The 19,796-nt window shown below is 43.6% G+C and overlaps 1 protein-coding gene across 1 annotated transcript in view; it reads right to left on the bottom strand.

Moving 5' to 3' along the window:
• Positions 1-19,796, bottom strand: part of LOC126543309 (uncharacterized) — a 73,844-nt gene that overhangs the window by 13,812 nt on the left and 40,236 nt on the right. Inside the window, exon 9 of the mRNA XM_055061906.1 lies at positions 4,373-4,501. Within this exon, the coding sequence (XP_054917881.1) occupies positions 4,373-4,501 (129 nt within the window). The remainder of the gene's footprint in view (positions 1-4,372; positions 4,502-19,796) is intronic.

The following is a 19,796-nucleotide window of genomic DNA, read 5'->3' as shown; positions in this document are numbered from 1 at the left end:
AGTTCACAATCCTCCCCTTTAGACACCGCACTTAGAAGGAGGAATATAGTACGGGGAGAAGAGCTAAAATCCACGCTGAGATTTTCCCTGATATAAGCCCAAATTCCTTGAGTTTTCCCCGAGTATTTCCATACTATGCAAAATCCCTGAGAATTCCCGGTTTTCCCAGTTTTCCTTGTTGGTAGACTCCCTGCAGGAACGACCCCTTGCACTACAACTTCGATAGTATACTATTATGCAAGTTTCACTCACTTTCAGTGACCTGCTGTCTGACTTCTTTGAAGAGATGTTTGGGGGGAACTTGCGATCATGGTATTATATAGTCCTCACCCCATGATGCATATCATTATTTGATCAGACTTTGAATTGATGAGGCAGACAGCCTGAAGTAAGGCTACTTTTTGTGTTAGAAGCCTTTGTCCAAACTACAGCATCCTTATTTCAAAGCAAAGTAAGGGTTAGCAGCTCAGAAACATTTGAAAGTGTTCTGTCTCCTGACACCCAGCTACTCTGAAGACTGCAGAGAGTTAGGAAGGGCTTTCAGCAGCAAGCAGAATGTGTTACGACAAGGTAGGTGCACCTTCAGCTAGGCGTCTGGCCACGGCTGTCTGACTAAAAAATTAAATTATGGGGTTTTACGTGCCAAAACCACTTTCTGATCATGAGGCACGCCGTAGTGGAGGACTCCGGAAATTTCGACCACCTGGGGTTCTTTAACGTGCACCTAAATCTAAGCACACAGGTGTTTTTGCCTTTCGCCCCCATCGAAATGCGGCCGCCATGGCCGGGATACGATCCCGCGACCTCGTGCTCAGCAGCCCAACACCATAGCCACTGAGCAACTACGGCGGGTTTCGGCCGTCTGATGTTGAGCGATCTGGCAGTGATGAGACGCTCTCCCTATGTACATAATTTTTTGCCACCTTCATTCTTGACGCCTTTTATGTGCATCGTCAAGCTCTCCTCAAGTTTATTTACATAATCGAAGTCAGAGACAAGAGAAAGAAAAAAGGAGGGGGAGAGGGGGTGACTTACTATGCATTTTCTAAACAAGCAAGTTGCAATATTTTCGGAATGCTGTTCTTCCACACAGCATGGTCGACGATTCGATCAAGTACCAGAAATGAGAAGCTTCTTCAACTACACAATGGCCTGGTAGGAAGCCAAAATGCCCCGAAGTTTCAGGCACAAGCTCGTCCCATCTTTCTCTGTGTGTGTAATGTTTAGCACTGATCCACCCTTAACAGTTATGGTTAACGCAATCCGGGCTGAGACAGGCACGGCTTGAGTGCAGCTGCAATGTTCTGCCTGCCACAGGCACTGGGCAACGCCGTTCTACTTTTCTTTCCGAAAGGGCGCACTCCTTGTGCCTATTTGGTGCAAGGAGTGTGGTTCCTGCTGACAACTACCACTCCTCCCCCTCCTTCACCTCTCTCTACATACAACTTAAATATATGGAGGTTAGACAAACTCCTAGCACTCCCTGGTCAATAATACTTTAATGAGGATGCACGTTCTTGCGTTGTGAAACACTTAACTTCTGACAGAAGCTTTGCATTGCTACGGCATGCAACCACTTTGCATCAAATGATACTAGCATCCTTATGCTATTTTTGAAAATGATGATATTAACTAAAAATTTCGTTTATGAATTTATACATTTATATTATGTATGTTGATGACCTAGCTGGTACATGACTTGGAAAAACAAGCAGCACTAAAAACGGGGCCAAACAGAAAGAAGACAGCGCACTATCATGTATCTTCTTGTTTGCAGGTCAGACTTGTTGCAGCCCACTTAACAGTGGAGGTAAGCATTTTTTTCCATCCAGATCTTCTAGTGAGTGGTACGGCCACATCTATGTACAGAAGAGGGCGGGCACTGTGTTGCAAGTTGCCTATCATTCGATTGTGCTTTTGGTGTTGCGGGCATGCTATATCCTTCTAGGTTTCAAAATAAAGGAACAAAGCTTTGCACTACAACTTCGATAGTATCATATGATGCAAGTTCGACTCACTTAAGGTGACCTGCTGTCTGGCTTGTTTGACGAGATGTTTAGGGGGAACTTGTGATTATGGCATTACGTAGTCCTCATCACATGACGCATATCGTTATTTTATCAGATTCGGGAAATGATGAGGCAGACAGTCTGAAGCAGGGCTGCTTCATGTTTAGGAAGCAGCCTGTGTGAAGATTACTGCATCCGTAGTTCGCAGCAAGATAAGAGCCAGTAGCTTCGAGAGATTTAAAGGTGTTGCATCTCCTGAAACCCCTCTATTTTGAAAATTGCAGAGACGTTTAGTTAGAATTGGCTCTTCGCAGCAAGCAGCAGGTGTTACAACGAGGTAAGTGAGCCTCAGCTAGGCAAGTGGCCGTGGCCGTCTGGCGTTGAGCCATCGGGCAGTGACGAGACGCTCTCCCTATGTCCATAATTATCCACCAACTTCATTCTTGATGCCTTTTATGCACGACCACCCCCTTCTCCTCGTATCCATAACCCCACTTCCCTTCTTAAAATTCTTTTCCGTTAGTCAATGTTGCACTCTTCAACATTCACCGGGTTGTTTAACGGTGCGGCGGACTCTTATGTGCCTATATTTCTGTTTCTGCGTGGACTGCAAGGCCATTCACCTACCTGCCCTCCCACCTGTTTGCTGTGGCAGCTTCTTAGCTTCCCTGGCCAAGCATCTTCATCCTTGATATATCTTGCCGTTTGCAAATCAGCATTCTGTAGGCCTTTCTTTCTTGGCCCGTTTTTTGCCATTTTCATTCTGAACAGTGTGTACAAACTAGTCTCTTCTCAAGTTTATTAACGTAATGAAAGTCAGAGACAAGGGAAACAAAAAAAAAAAAAGAGAGGGGGGATGCTTATTATACATTTCCTAGACAAGCAATTCGCAATATTTTGAAATGCTTTCCTTCAGCGCAGAGTGGTTGACAATTTGGTCAGGTACCAGAAATGAAGTTTAACAGGATGCGTTGTTGGGCAAGTTGGTTCATTGTAATAGGAAACATTGATTGCGCTTTCTAGACAATCACATGTAAGAAGACAGGACAGGCGCAAACTAACAACTGAGGTTTATTCCAGAAAAAACACTTATATATCAGACCATACCAGCGCAGGCGCATCAGGGTATCAGCAGCATAACAGAAGAATAACCCAAAATCAGAAAAAGGGAAAAAGGGAAGAAGATAGCAACCAATCATAGTGTCCCACTCGTTTTCTCGGCTCCCTGCAAGCTGAGTCGCCTTTGCGCCCGCATTGGGAGACTTCACGCCAGAAAGAAGCAAGGTGGCTGCGGCGTGAAACACAAGAACCCCTATTTAGATTGCCAAGTTGGCGTTGTTTATCAGATTCCCCTGACATGCGGTAAAACCTACATAGGCCAGACGGGCAGATGTTTGAACGTGCGGATCCGAGAACATGAAAGATCAATTATAAACCGGGAGCAACGCCATTTACCCATGCACTGCTTAGAACATAAATGCAGGCCTCTGCTCAACCAAGTTATGATCCTGCGCAAGTGCAATAATGAAAAAGCACGTGAACTTCTTGAGTCATATTATATAAAAAAGAAGGGACAAGCATGCATCAGTGACACATCAGTCATACTTTACAATAGGGAGGCACGTTTTCTTGATAGTATGTTTAGGTGAGCCACGCCTTTGGTTTTTTCTGATTTTGGGTTATTCTTCTGTTATGCTGCTGATACCCTGATGCGCCTGCGCTGGTATGGTCTGATATATGTTTTTTCTGGAATAAACCTCAGTTGTTAGTTTGCGCCTGTCCTGTCTTCTTACATGTGATTATCTAGAAAGCGCAATCAATGTTTCCTATTACCAGAAATGAGAAGCTTTTCGACAACACGAAGACCTGGTAGGGAGCAATAATGCCTCCAAGTTTTATGCATGCGCTCGTCCCATCTTTTTCTGTGTGTGGAAATTTTAGCACTGATCCCCCCTCAGCAGTCATGGTGAGCACGATCCGGAATGAGGTACAGGTGCACCATGAGTGGGGCTGCAATGTTCTGTGCATGGGAGAAAGGATTGTCCCCATGACACCCCCGTCCCCAACCCCTTTCGGACCACCACTAGCCCTCACCTTGCTTTCACATTCAACCTTGCCCGTTGCTTTCTGAACCTGCCTCCTGAAACTTTATTCCGTGGGGAAGGGGAAGGAGGGGGGGGGGTCATCAGAAAATTTCGGCAGGGTTATTATTACCATTTTTCTCCTTTAGTCCACATAATGTCAGCTGTATTTTCATGATGTTCCAGTCTTGAGGAATACAGTATGTAGAGATTGTATTGTATTTGAAAGTTAAGAAGTTACTTGAAGGGATGGCTTGGTTGCTTCGAAAAAGTGCCAGGTACCTTTTTTTCCACCTCTGTGGATTTCGAGGGCTTCTCAACTGGCTTTTTTCCCTCAGGCGCTGCAGACTTGCTTCTTTGGCAAAACTTTTGGCTCTGACCGGGTACAGGCTTTGACTGCGACTTGCATGGCTGAAAGGCAAGATCAGATAAAACTGCGTATGAAGCTGGCAGTGGAAACAAAAGCTCACAATTTGTTTAACAGCTCTTGCATTAAAACTTGCATGGCTGGTGCATTAAGAGAACATAATTCTCACCTCCTTATATGTGAAGACCTAAAGCTGGCCAAGGTACTACTCACAGTATTTGAAGGGACCCCTGAACACATTAAACAATTTTGAATGAACAAGTACAGCATATGGTTGTAACAATACTTGCTGAATCTTGGAGCAATTGGAGTGATGGGGACCCAACTTGTTTAAAAATAAAGTCCACACACAGTCACCAACACTACCATTATTCTACTCTAGTCGATGTGACGTCAGCTGCATTTTCATGACGTTGGTGTCGTCCTTGTGCCAGTTCATTGATCATAACAATGCTGTGGTTAAATACTTAATCTAAAACCCTACATTTCAAAAGGCATCCAGTAAATATCTGTATTGGTCCCTATAAATATGAACGCAAAAACCTGACACTTCATTAACTATTACAAAGTGAATGACATTTGTCTGAGGTCTAGAGAACAGCCTGGAGCTGGTTCACCAGTAATCCTATTTGTAACGAATTTTATGGAGATCAGTGAACATGGATATAAAGGAAGTGAGGGTTATTAAAATGTGTTTCTGGACCCCAATGATTATGTACAAATTTCTTGAAGGAGAGACAGTTCTGCAAATGAGATCACACTGTTGTGTTAACTTGTGTATATGATTCCCTAACATGTTCACCGCAGCGTGGGTCAATGATGGGTTATTTTGGTAATTCAGTGCAGTAGTGGAAATGCAGGTCTATCCTGCAGTGCGGAAGCTATATCTGTGAAAAATAATTGCTGGGGATAAATTTTTATGTCCAGCTGAATATGGCATGCAGAAACTATTGCTGAGCAGAAATTCAAAGACCCACTGGTGATGTACAATATACTGAGTGAAAAAGCAGAGTGGAGAGATGCTTCACACCTTCCCATTTTAAGGAAGTGCTCATGCCTGCAAATCTGTGCTTGCAACAGTGAAAGCATCAGTTTTCATTGTTGGTGCCTGCAACACACAAGATTGAACTGTCCTTGTTTGTCTGTGTTCTTGTGCTGCCTGTGCAAACAATCTGCTGGTGCATACCTGCCAAATGCGAGCTTTAAATTTAGTAAAACTCCCATGGACATGACACTGAAAGGTGTAGGGGGTGGAAACACCACACCTCCTTATAAAGTTTTTTTAAGGGAAAAAAAGAAAAGAAAACAGTTTGCTATGCATGAAAGATATAAAATTTCCATGAGAAAGATTGCCATCCTTTATACAAACTGTTACTGGTAATGTAGCCCAAAGCAACTGGCTATATAGTCATTGCCTATGGCACAAAAATTTTTGTTCCTCGATGTGCAAGCACAACATTCAGAACTGTAGATTAAGTCCAGATTAGTGCGGACAGGCCGCCATTGGAATCTGAACCTGGCAACCTCTAATGCTAGAACGTTATCTAGTGAGGCGAGTCCAGCAGTGCTATTGGAGGAATTAGAGGGCAGTAAATGGGATATAATAGGGCTCAGTGAAGTTAGGAGGACAAATGAAGCGTATACAGTGCTAAAAAGCGGGCACGTCCTGTGCTACTGGGGCTTAGCGAAGAGGCGAGAACTAGGAGTCGGATTCCTGATTAATAAGAATATAGCTGGTAACGTACAGGAATTCTATAGCATTAACGAGAGGGTGGCAGCTGTTGTTGCGAACCTTAATAAGAGGTACAAATTGAAGGTCGTACAGGTGTACACCCCTACATCCAGTCATGATGACCAGGAAGTCGAAAGCTTCTATGAAGACGTGGAATCGGCGATGGGTAAGGTCAAAACAAAATACACTATACTGATGGGCGACTTCAATACGAGGGTAGGCAAGAAGCAGGCTGGAGACAAGTCAGTGGGGGAATATGGCATAGGCACTAGGAATAGCAGAGGAGAATTATTAGTAGAGTTTGCAGAACAGAATAATATGCGGATAATGAATACCTTCTTCCGCAAGCAGGATAGCCGAAAGTGGATGTGGAGGAGCCCGAATGGAGAGACTAGAAATAAAATAGACTTTATACTCTGCGCTAACCCTGGCATCATACAAGATGTGGACGTGCTCGGCAAGGTGCGCTGCAGTGACCATAGGATGGTAAGAACTCAAATTAGCCTAGACTTGAGGAAGGAACGGAAGAAACTGGCACATAAGAAGCCGATCAATGAGTTAGCGGTAGGAGGGAAAATAGAGGAATTCCGGATCAAGCTACAAAACAGGTATTCGGCGTTAACTCAGGAAGAGGACCTTAGTGTTGAAGATATGAACGACAATCTTATGGGCATCATTAAGGAGTGTGCAATAGAAGTTGGTGGTAACTCCGTTAGACAGGATGCCAGTAAGCTATCACAGGAGACAAAAGATCTGATCAAGAAACGCCAACGTATGAAAGCCTCTAACCCTACAGCTAGAATAGAACTGGCAGAACTTTCGAAGTTAATCAACAAGCGTAAGACAGCTCACATAACAAGCGTAAGACAGCTCACATAAGGAAGTATAATATGGATAGAATTGAACATGCTCTCAGAAACGGAGGAAGCCTAAAAGCAGTGAAGAAGAAACTAGGAATTGGCAAGAATCAGATGTACGCGTTAAGAGACAAAGTAGGCAATATCATTACTAACATGGATGAGATAGTTCAAGTGGCTGAGGATTTCTATAGAGATTTATACAGTACCAGTGGCACCCACGACGATAATGGAAGAGAGAATAGTCTAGAGGAATTCGAAATCCCACACGTTACACCGGAAGAAGTAAAGAAAGCCTTGGGAGCTATGCAAAGGGGGAAGGCAGCCGGGGAGGATCAGGTAACAGCAGATTTGTTGAAGGATGGTGGGCAGATTGTTCTAGAAAAACTGGCCACCCTGTATACGCAATGCGGCATGACTTTGAGCGTACCGGAACTTTGGAAAGACGCTAACATAATTCTAATCCATAAGAAAGGGGACGCCAAAGACTTGAAAAATTATAGACCGATCAGCTTACTGTCCGCTGCCTACAAAGTATTTACTAAGGTAATTGCAAATTGAATCAGGAACACCTTAGACTTCCGTCATCCAAAGGACCAGGCAGGATTCCGTAAAGGCTACTCAACAATAGACCATATTCACATTATCAATCAGGTGATAGAGAAATGTGCGGAATATAACCAACCCTTATATATAGCTTTCATTGATTACGAGAAAGCATTTGATTGAGTCGAAACCTTAGCAATCATGGAGGCATTGCGGAATCAGGGTGTAGACGAGCCGTATGTAAAGATACTGAAAGATATCTATAGTGGCTCCACAGCCACCGTAGTCCTCCATAAAGAAAGCAACAAAATCCCAATAAAGAAAGGCGTCAGGCAGGGAGATACAATCTCTCCAATGCTATTCACAGCGTGTTTACAGGAGGTATTCAGAGACCTGGATTGGGAAGAATTGGGGATTAGAGTTAATGGAGAATACCTTAGTAACTTGCGATTCGCTGATGATATTGCCCTGCTTAGTAACTCAGGAGACCAACTGCAATGCATGCTCACTGACCTGGAGAGGCAAAGCAGAAGGGTGGGTCTAAAAATTAATCTGCAGAAAACTAAAGTAATGTTTAACAGTCTCGGAAGAGAACAGCAGTTTACGATAGGTAGCGAGAAACTGGAAGTGGTAAGGGAATACATCTACTTAGGGCAGGTAGTGACCAAGGATCCGGATCATGAGACTGAAATAATCAGAAGAATAAGAATGGGCTGGGGTGCGTTTGGCAGGCATTCTCAAATCATGAACAGCAGGTTGCCACTATCCCTCAAGAGAAAAGTGTATAATAGCTGTGTCTTACCAGTACTCACGTATGGGGCAGAAACCTGGAGGCTTACGAAAAGGGTTCTGCTTAAATTGAGGTCAACGCAACGAGCTATGGATATAAGAATGATGGGTGTAACGTTAAGGGATAAGAAAAGAGCAGATTGGGTGAGGGAACAAACGCTGGTTAATGACATCTTAGTTGAAATCAAGAAAAAGAAATGGGCATGGGCAGGACATGTAATGAGGAGGGAAGATAACTGATGGTCATTAAGGGTTACGGACTGGATTCCATGGGAAGGGAAGCGTAGCAGGGGGCGGCAGAAAGTTAGGTGGGCGGATGAGATTAAGAAGTTTGCAGGGACAACATGGCCACAATTAGTACATGACCGGGGTAGTTGGAGAAGTATGGGAAAGGTCTTTGCCTTGCAGTGGGCGTAACCAGGCTGATGATGATGATGATGAGTGCATGCTATGCTAATATTTGGATCAAGGTGCTTCAATAAAGGCCTTAGATGGGGCACTCTTGTAGGCCAGCTAGCGCATGTCAGTGTGAAAGCCTATTCGTGGTGTCGTCTCTGCTCTGGAGTCTAAGAGCTGTGACACAGTGCCAGAAGTGGGATAGGAAGCAATGAGTGACATCATTGAAGTATAAAGAAGCAGTTTACAAGTTACAGCTGCGGCAGAAAAAGGCCACCACCCACAACAACAGAAGACAAGCTGGCGGTAAAAGAGCAACAGCTAAACAAAATAAAATATTTGGTTTTCATCACCTGTGCAGTTAGACTTCTAGCACCCTGAAGAGTAGACACCACGGTTTTACTACTTCAAGAGATACAGGCAACTGTCAAGGTTGGTTAAAGAAGACAGTGAGACCACAGTAGATGCGTTTATCTACTGCCTGGTCGGGATGCAGGAAATGTAGGTACTCTCAAGCCTTCCAGATTATGACAAGAAAAAGAAGACAAAGTGTAGAAGCATTAGTATACAGAGTCATTTTGAGGGCAGAAGAAACGTCACTTACGAATGTGCGAAGTTTCATCAATGTAAGCAAGAACTCGCAGAGACCGGCAGGGCACTTGTGAAGGCGCTGCATAGATGCTGTTGTAATTGCTGATCACTGCGATTACAACACGCTAAAGGACAAACTGGCACAAAACCGTCTGGTGGTATGATTGTGGGATGCACAGCTATCTGAAGCGTTAGCGAATCTGACTTAACGTGGTAGATGGCAGTACAGAAAGCATGACAGAGAGAAGCTGTGTGATGACAACAAGCAATGGTGTGATCAGAGGACAAAATGGGCAAGTTATATGTTGACGCAGGGAGAACACCAAACAAAAACCAACTTTCACTACAGAGACACTGCAAATGAAACTTCAGAGAGGAAAAAAAAGGGTGCATCATGGGCATGGAGGACACGAGTCTCACGAAAGAACCAACTGCCTTACATCTACTTCTGGATGCAACTCCTGTAGAAAGAGGGGTCACTAGGAGAAAACATGCTTTAAAGAAAAATGTCCAGAAGGTGACTCAAGACAATGAGGTATTGCCACAGGTATGAATTATTGATGCAATAACGCATCAGTACAGAGAAAAGATTTCACAATGGAGAACCAGTAAGTTTCAAATTAGACAAGGGTGCAGATGTCAGTGCTATACCGGCAAGTGTGACACACATGACTGCACTTTAAACCACTAAGGCAAGATTGTTAGCTGCCAGTGGACAGGCAATTAAGGGTGCGAGGAGAACTGGAAGCCATGCTCACCTGCGGGAGAAGCAGCTCAAAACATTATGTATTTGTAGTATAAGGCCTAAAAGAACTTCTGGATCGATGAGCAAGCCTGGTCCTCAAGATAGTAGAGCAAGTAGTGACAGAGGACATGGAAGCAATGTACACGGTAATGGTAGGCAAGTACAGCATCAAGCTCAATGCGTTGTGTTGGCTTCAGTGGCACATAAGCAACTAAGGCTATCATGCACCAAACACAAGGTATAGTTTTTTTAAAGGAGTTGGGTCCCCTCAGCAAGTCCTTGCCTGGGTAAGGGCACTGAGTATCCCAAGAAATTAGATAAAGACTTCAGCGTTCTTAGACATGAGAACGTGGATAAGGTTTTCCATAATATGTAACGAAGCATACAGGCAGCATTTAGAGTTTTTCAAAAACCCCAGCTTGCCTGAAAAAGCTAAAAACAAGTGCATTTTCTCCTAAAATCAATGCTGGATAAAAAGGAATGTTCCATTGTAAAATGGAATAAAATGTTTTTCCTCAGTGTTTAGAGTTTTGTGCACGAGAATAAAATGCAATTTACTGTCAGTTCATGTCCGCATTTTTCACAACCAGGCTTGTTTTCTTTTGTCAGAATGTAGTTGTGTGGGAGGTGCGCGTGTCTAGAGCCCAAGCGACACAATACTATAACTTAAAAAAACCGTTGCTGATGTGTGCATGACTTCCATTCTCCTAAGATGGGTTTTAGCATTTGTAGCTTTAGTTGATTACTCCCAGCAGATTGCCATTTGTCCCTAAGTTTGCTGTGTACTAACTTCATGCAATTCTTACGGGGCATGTTTATTTTCTCTATATCATAGTTGCGAGTTTGTGCAGCGCATACGTCTGCTCTTTTATTGCCATCAATTCCTATGTGACTCGGAACCGAACAGAGTTTTATGTTATGTCCTTGTGTTGTGATCCTCGTTATTATGTATTACTTCCCCAAGTAACGGCATGACTGCATTTCTAGAGTGTAGTGCTCTGATTACACTAAGGGAATCACTGTAGGTATGGCTGTTCTCTATGTTTTGGTGTATTATTTTCTTCACAACTAGCAACACAGCTTAACACTCAGTAGTAAATATTGATGCACACTGAGGAAGTTTTGCCATTTTTCTCCAGTTCCCCTCCACTGCTACACTTCCGACGTAAGCTGCGGCTTTGGAACCATCTGTGAAAAATTCAGTGTAGTTATCGAATCTTTATGTGCGAGATATTCTTGTATGAAGTGCTTTCTTGGGGTTTGTCTTTTGTTGAATTTTGTAAGAGAGATCCAACATTGACGAAAAACTGTACCATGGGGGCAGAGCAACAGTTTTTTTGTAGTTCGCTGCATATCGCTTGAGAGTGCAGAAAAAACAGCTTTGTTGCTTGTGGTCTCTATTGGTGAACAGCATTCAAGGACAACTTGTGACGATCGGATAACACAGATGTGTTCACGCTCCGATTCTAAGAACACATGTGCATGTGAGTGCTACTCTTCTATCATCAGCGAGGGCTCATTTGCTTTTACGTACAGACTTACTACAGGGGACGATCTGTATGCTCCGCACGAAAGGTGCAGACCTAGATTATGAACTGGATCTAATCGTTTTAAATATGAGGGTCTTGCTGAACCATAGACTGTGCTCCTGTAATCTAGACAAGAACGTACCAGAGAACGATAAATGTGTAGAAGGCATATGCTATCAGGCCCCCAGCGCTTCTTTCAGAGTACTTTAAGGATGTTCAGAGCTTGAGAAGCTTTGACTTTCAAACTGTTGATGTGTGGTAGGAATGAGAGTTTTTTTTATCAAATTTAATGCCTAAAAATTTGTGTTCTTGGTTTACTGGGAGTATTCTTTCATTTAGGTACAGGGAAGGATCAACCTGTAGGCCTCTCTTTAGTGAGAAAAAACAGCAACTGTTCTTTGTGGGAAAAACAAATCCATTTCTGTCTGCCCAGATCACAAATTTGTTCAGTGAGAGTTGTAGCTGTCTCTCACATGTTGGCAAGCTGGAGGATGTGCATGCAATTTGAAGGTCATCGACACAGACAGAATACATAATAGATTCTGGGATTATTTTTACTATGAAGAGTGTAGTACTTAAAATACAACCCTGCAGCGCTCCATTCTCCTGAGTGAAGTTCCTCGAAAGGGTTGAACCAAGGAGTACCTTAAATGAACCATTGGAGAGGAAGTCTTTCAGGCATTTCAACATCCTGTTGCGGATTAAGTCTGCAAGGTCACTAGGAATCTCAAACGTCCAAGTGGTATCGTAAGCTTTCTCCATATAAGAACTGCCGGACAGTGTTGTTTATGTATGAAAGCTTCTCGGACTGTGTTTCCAAGGCAAAAGAGATGGTCCACTATTGCCCATGCTTTTTTAAAACCACCTTGGTGGACATCGAGAAGTTCACAAAATTTGAGTATAAACATTAACCTAATACATATTCAGAATGCATTCAAAGGATTTGGCGAGACAGCTTGCGAGAGCAATGGGTCTATAACTACCTGGGGAGGTTGGCGGCTTTCCGAGTTTCAGGAATGGTACAATTATAGCCTTTTTACATGGTTCCGGTAGTTTTCCTGCCGTCCATATTTTGTTAAACCTTAAAAGCACCTCTACAGCAGATTCTGAGATGGGCTAGCATTTGATAATGTATTTCGTCAGGTCCTGGATAATGTATTTCGTCAGGCCAGTACATTTTGGAGTTCATGCATTGTAATTAATGTATAATAAGGCTTGTTCATGCTGCCACTTGTTGGAAGTCCTTGTTTTTCAACTGTGTTCTTGTACTTAAGAAAAGACGGTCTAGTGAAAGGAACTCAATACTGTAGAGATATGTTGGGCTAGTGTGTCTGCTTGTTTGTCAATACTTGTTTGTGTACCAGGGGGTGTCAAAAAAGGGATTGTGCAGGGGGAGAAGCTACCGTTTAGTTTATGAACTTGCTCGCACATTTTTTTCGATGTGATGGAACTATCTATAGATCATACTGAATTTTTCCAGGAATTTTTCTCAGCACCGCGATGGATGTGCCATGCTTCAGCTCTTGCATTTTTGAAGTCTATAAGGTTTTCGTGCGTTGGATACCTACGAAAAATTCCCCTTGCTTCATTTTGTTTCTTTTTGGCTTCCTTGCATTCTCGTGTGTACCAAACTTTGTCGTTTTGTCGTACTATTCCAGAGAACTGATGGATTGCTATGCGTGTGGCATCTACGACACAGGTTGCGATTATATCATTTAGTTCGACACTAAGGATATTGGAAAATGTTTTATGGAGACTGGGTTTTTTCTTGAAACAGTAACCAGTCGGCTAGGTGGAGCTTCCAGTGGCGGGGTTTGCTCGGAATGGTTTGTGGTGGGGTTGACAAACTTATCTTAACAAGAAAGTGATCGTTTCAGTAGGGGGTTATCAAGAACATCCCAATTAAAATCTGTGAAAACTGATGGAGAACTAAAAGATCAATCTAAACAGCTCATTTTTCCTGAGTTTGGAGAGCAGTATGTGGTTTTTCCTTTGTTGGCATACATTATTGCAAAAGGTAAAATCTTCTAAAACACGACCTCTAGTGTCTGTTTGCTCACTTCCCCAAAGTTTGGATTAGGCATTAAAGTCCCCAACAAGGAGGTACAGCTCTGGTAGTTGTTTTAAAAGTGATTCTAAGTCATTAAGTGCAACTGTTAGGTGTGGTTCAAGATATATAGAACATGTTGTAATTGATTTAAAACAAAGCACAGTGACTGCGACAGCTTCATGTTTGGGGTTAAGCTTCACTGCACAAGTTGGAACACCACTGTCCATTATAATCACGACACCTCCAGAGAGCCTACCTGTTTGATCTTGGTTGCACCAAAAGACTGTACTTGCTTAAAATGTTTTTGTGTTGAGTACCTAGGTTTGCCTCTCGGAGACATAATGCTGTTGGTGAGAATTTATTTATGATGTCTTTGATGTCACCAAGATTATGAATCGGGCCTCTGCAATTCCAATGGATGATGAAAGTAACTGTAAAGCAATTAAATTGGTTAGCTTATGGGTGTGAGCTTAGAAGTTGTAGGTGACATGTATTAAAAAATTGATTACTCTCATAAAGAGTGGTAACCATTTAGGTTACCTGTCCCTTTTTCGGCGCACTTAGAAAAGTATGTCCTTCTTGGCGTGTTCTAGGGTGCGCGGATCTTTCGGCGTCGATGACGCCGGTTTTCAAGTCGACCTCCACGATTGACAGCCAGGCGCCGAGATGCGCGTCTCGGGCCATGGAATTCAACTTTGGGCCCTGTGACACTGTGGTCTGCTGGCCAGTCTTCGATGTTGATGGAGCAGCACTGGCTGCTGCCACAAAGGGGGTGGGTGAAGTTTCTACAGGAACAAGATGTGCAGACCCTGTAGACTCTGGAAACTGGTGTGGTGCTGCCCCCTGCCATGACGCAATGACAAAGCTTACTTGAGGTAAGTGCGCTAGCCTTTTCCTCACTCCATAAAATGAGATCTTTTACGGTGATTGCGACAATTCTTTTTCTCTCTTCCAGCAAGGGCAGCTCCGTGAGAAGCTGGATAGTCTCCCTTGCAATTGACACATTGTGCAACAGCATTGATATTCTCAGATGGATGGTCGTTAGCACTGCCCTTCACACGTTTCTTTTTCTCTACATGATTGCGATGCATGCCCAAACCTCTGGCACTTGAAGCACCACCTCGGGTTTAGTACCTATGATCGGACGTTGATTTTCAAGTATCCTGCATTGAGTGAAGTGGGCACAGTACTGGTACAAAATGCGAGTATTACGTGTTTTGTGAGGATCTGTAGGTCATTTCACCGGAGTGTTATTCTCTGCACCTTCATCATACTTTGCTCCTGGAATCTCTTAAGGAGCTCTTCATGACTGAGGTTCAGGAAATCCTCTTGCGATATTACTCCCCTGCTTGTGTTGAGTGAGCGATGTGGAGAGATTATGACGTTAATGTCACCGATACTTGTCAGTTCAGCTATCTTTTCAACTTGACCTTTCTTTGTCAGTTTAATGAGCAGGTCTCCGCTTGCCAACTTTGAGGCTTTGTAGTCTTGTCCAATCGTGTTTGCTAGGCATTTTGATACGAGGAAAAGTGACAGCTTTCTTACAATTTTGTTGCCTTCACTGTGAAGGACATGGTTCTTTGGGAAGGTGCCTTCGTTTGGCTTCAAAAAGAATATAGCTTCGTTGCATCCCGTTTTGGAGGGCAATCTTGGAGGGGGGGGGGGGGGGGCGTTTACATGTAAACCCTCGAAAATTTAGTGACGATGGTAGCCATCCACCACAGAGCCCAACAAGGGAATGCTACTAAGTTGGTATAATACCTGCAGACACCAGCCATGCATCGCCGCTGTAACTTCATATTATATATATATATATATATATATATATACACATCCAAGAATGGATATATTACACACAGTTAACCCGTGCCACCCAGAAGTTTGGAAGTGATAAGAAGTGAAAAGAAGACAGGAAAGATGAAAAGGTGAGAGACAAAGACTAAGATTGGAGAGGAGGACGGGGAAAGGCAACAGCAGATTTCCTCTAGGGTGGGTCAGTCTGCAGGTGCCGTCTATGTGAAGCACAGGCCAAAGAACTGTGTTGCCTCTGCCGGGGGGCCTTAAAGGGACTGACAACCGATTTTTAAGGACCTAGCTTTTTATGATGCAATGCAAGGCTCACCCTCGGTAGTGTTTACATCTGCAGCAGTTACTTCAAAAAGCACGTGGATATTTACTAATCACAACTTTTCGATCTGAGCAGCCGCCAAAAAAAGTAAGAGTCCCATCTCCAGCAACGCTGGGAAGTGAGAGCGATGTCGATAGCCCACCTTGCAAATTGTGAAAGCCACCTATCGTTCTGCTTTCACAGGAGTGAATGTAACTGTGGTTAACCACCTACATTTTGACCTTCTCAACCACTTTTGAAAATAAAAAGCTGGTGCGCTGTGGTCTGTGTCCCTCTCTTCGTCCTGTTATTTAGCGCTGTTTACTGCTTGTAATCATGAACCAACCAGTCCAAATGCGTACTCTACTACTCTGGTGCAATAAGTTAGCATTTTTGTGAAGACATTTCATATATTTGAACTGCGTTTTCCCCCAAGTACACGCCTACGTCATGGCTGGCTGGCCCCTGTCGTCGTCATTCTGTCGATAGACGAGCCAAGTCAACTCATCGAAAACGAAGGCAGCGCCACTTCTCTGCTCAATACAAACGAACGCTTATCTGCACATTACAAGTCCGGAAAAACTTATAATAATAAAAAGACCAGGAACCGCTTCTACTAGTAGAAGGTAATGTGGTGGACCACTTATGCAGGTTGATGTTTCTGCCGCGTGGGGCGCCAAAGGTCATTTTTCACTAATTTTAGTGATGAATCAAAAATATAAATCCACGTTTAATGAGAAAAACATGGTTAATTTTACCCACTATGATATGGAATCATTCCATCAGCAGGGTTATCTCGATTCATGTTCTGAGCGGTTGTCTGTCCCTTTAAAGGCCCATTCAGCTGGCATCGGCTCAATCCTCTGGATCCCCTTTTCCCCACACTTGGTTAAGCCGCCACGGCTACACATGGGAGGGTCCAACCCTCATGCGCTTGGGTCCGTTGTGTCACAACACACCAAACGCCTGCTGATGCAGACACCCCTGCAGGGTAAACTCAAAGTGGATGTGAGCCGAGTGTCTGAGGAGATGTCATGCAGAGTGGCCCTTATGTTCTGGATAAGATTAAGCAAAAAAGATGAAAGATCTAATAACCCCACAGTGCTCAACCATGGTGGAAATTCCTAAAGCAAGTGGAGAAGTCAGAATATGTATAGAGCTAACAAACCTGAACAAAAGCATTGAAAGGAAAAGCGTCATCTTCCATCTGATGAGGTGACTATGTCACCTCTCAGAGTCAAATGTTTCCTCAAAACCAAATGCGAAGGCTGGATTCTGGCAGACGTAGCTAGCAGAAGATTTGCAAATGCTCAGCACATGCACGAAAGCCTTTTGGATGCTTTGCTTCCTATGGCTGCCCTTTGGTATCTGATCTGCACCATACCATTTTCAAAGACGTGTAAATCAAGAGTTGGAGGGTATACCAAAAGTGTTGTGCCACACAGATGACAATTTTGTCACTGGAGGGGATTTGTCAGATCACGACAAAAGGCTGACAAACGAATTAACATTGTTGGAATCACACTGAACGATAAGTGTGAATTTACGATGACATAAGTCAAGTTCCTTGGACACATCCTTAGCACTGATGGAGCTTAACCTGAATTTTAAGTGAGGAATATTGTAGATGTGCACTTTACAGTGTCTGGCATTCCACCAGGTAAAGAAAGAAAAGAATGAGATTACAGATACAATACACACATGGTATTGACGCAAAATATATATAAGTTTGCACGTGTTGACACGGGACCCTTAAGGCGAGAACGACGAAGTTCATGGTTGCGCGCGCGCTCTCCGAGGACCAGTCATCGCAAAAGGCAGAAGTTTTTTTTTGCCAATCTGTCGGTGGTAAACTGTTTTAGTTGTAATAGCTGGGTGACAGTATTACCTTTAAACAAGCGCTTATTGCACCTGCAGACACATCCTCATTAATCAAGGAGCAGTGCTGCTGCAGAAGGAGAGGTAGGAGCTAGCGTATCTAGTGACTTTCACACCAAATGGTCGAAGTGAAAATGAAAGCAGGAGGTGTATACAGTCACACGAGCCTGTGAGCTCTTTGAAATGTTTTTTTTGGGGTCTGAGTTCAATCTGCAGACTGACCATCAGACTTTCATCTCATTGGTGGACAACTGTGAGCTGGATACAATTCTGATGTGCTTTCAGAGGTTCAAGTTGAAACTAGTGCATTTCAAGTACTCTATAGAGCATTTTCTTGGAAAAAAGCTGTGGACAGCAGATGCCCTTTTGAGGCCCCCCAGTAGAGGCTCCAGAAAAGAGAGAAGAATATCTGGAAGACTTTGTGCACTTGATGACTAGTTCTTTACTTGCTCCTGGTGACTATTTTAAAAAATTCACAGTGTGCAGAGCCGAGGCCCTGGGTGTTTCAAGGTAAAGTATTATTGTGCAAGAAACTAGTAAAGTAAGATGCAGCTCATGCTAGAAATTGTGTCTTATAATAAAGACAGACAGTATTACAATGCCGAGTGGTCTCTTAATGAAGGACAGCAGGCTTGTAATCCCTAAGCCAATGAGGGCAAGTGTCCTTGGTCAGCTACTTGCAAGACACTAAGCAGTGTCAAAATGCATAAAAGGTGCGAAAATTACTCAGTGGTGGCCAGTTCAAACTTCTCAGCTCCGGGCAGTGGTTACCAATTGCATGAACTGTGTAAAGGAGCACGTCCCAGGAGAGATACCTTTATTGGCTTCAGTGCAGTCAGACTGTTCATGGCAACCAGTGCCAGCAGACCCAGTTGAACTGAGAGGCAAACACAACTTGGTTGTTCTAAAAAAAAAAATTTGATTATGGGGTTTTACGTGCCAAAACCACTTTCTCATTATGAGGCACACCATAGTGGAGGACTCCGGAAATTTCGACCACCTGAGGTTCTTTAACGTGCACCTAAATCTAAGTACACAGGTGTTTTCGCATTTTGCCCCCATCGAAATGAAGCCACCGTGGCCGGGATGCGATCCCGCGACCTCGTGTTCAGCAGCCGAACACCATAGCCATTGGTTGTTCTAGACTGCTATTCAAGGCACTGTGAAATGTGCTATTGAATTGGAATGAAGTGTAGTACACTTCATGGTGGTGGAACACATCCTGTGTTCTAACACCAGGTCCAGTTCCATTATGTCCTGGTGTTGAGGTATGCTTTGTCCCAATTCAATACGACTGACCAACAAGCCCACATCACCACACTTGAAGTGTGCTGTTTACACCAAACATCACAGAATATTGTCTTCAAGTCTGTCTCTGCTCACCGCGGTAGACAACACTGCCCAAAAGTAAGGGGGAGGTTGAACACATTGCTAAAATAGCTAAAGATATCAAGAAAGCACAAAATCCATATTTGGCAATGTTAATCTGCAGATCAACTCCAGACCCCTTTTGGATACACCAGAGTCCAGCTGCTAATGGCACAACAGCTATGCACAGCACTACCTGCATTACCATTACAGTTGAGGAAAAAATGCCCAATCATGCTGCCTTCAGAAAGAAGGCAGCATGAAAAAATAGATGAAGAAAAGTGACGACAAGCCGAAGCCTACAACCAAAGAGACAAAGCTAACAGCTGTGATGAGTTGCCTGTTGGCGGTTTTGTCTGGTACAGAGATGCCAGGACTACAGGTAAGGCTGTCAAAAAAATAAGCAATCGAAGATTTCACTTGGTGGAGACACAATCAGAACAGCTAGTTCATAACTACTGTCACTTGGTTCGAGTACCAGCATTACAACCAAATTTCCAGGACACATGTCTGCAGGACAGCCAATATTGTGGCAGCCCAGCACCCAGAGAGATAACCGGCGAAGAATCTTACTGTGAAGAAAACTATAACCAGCAGAGAAAAGTCTACTCCAAACAGACCCAAAAGTAGATATGTATACAGAAGCATAGGCAGGTTGCAGGACCTGCATGTTTTCAACCGTATTTAACCTTAGTGCTCTCTTCAGGAAGTCTGAGATGTGCTACTGTTTGTATTAAAGGGGTCCTGAACC

The sequence above is a fragment of the Dermacentor andersoni genome, chromosome 1 (assembly GCF_023375885.2).
Source record: "Dermacentor andersoni chromosome 1, qqDerAnde1_hic_scaffold, whole genome shotgun sequence".
In the NCBI taxonomy this organism is placed as follows: Eukaryota; Metazoa; Arthropoda; class Arachnida; order Ixodida; family Ixodidae; genus Dermacentor; species Dermacentor andersoni.
This window is presented reverse-complemented; position numbering and strand designations above follow the sequence as displayed.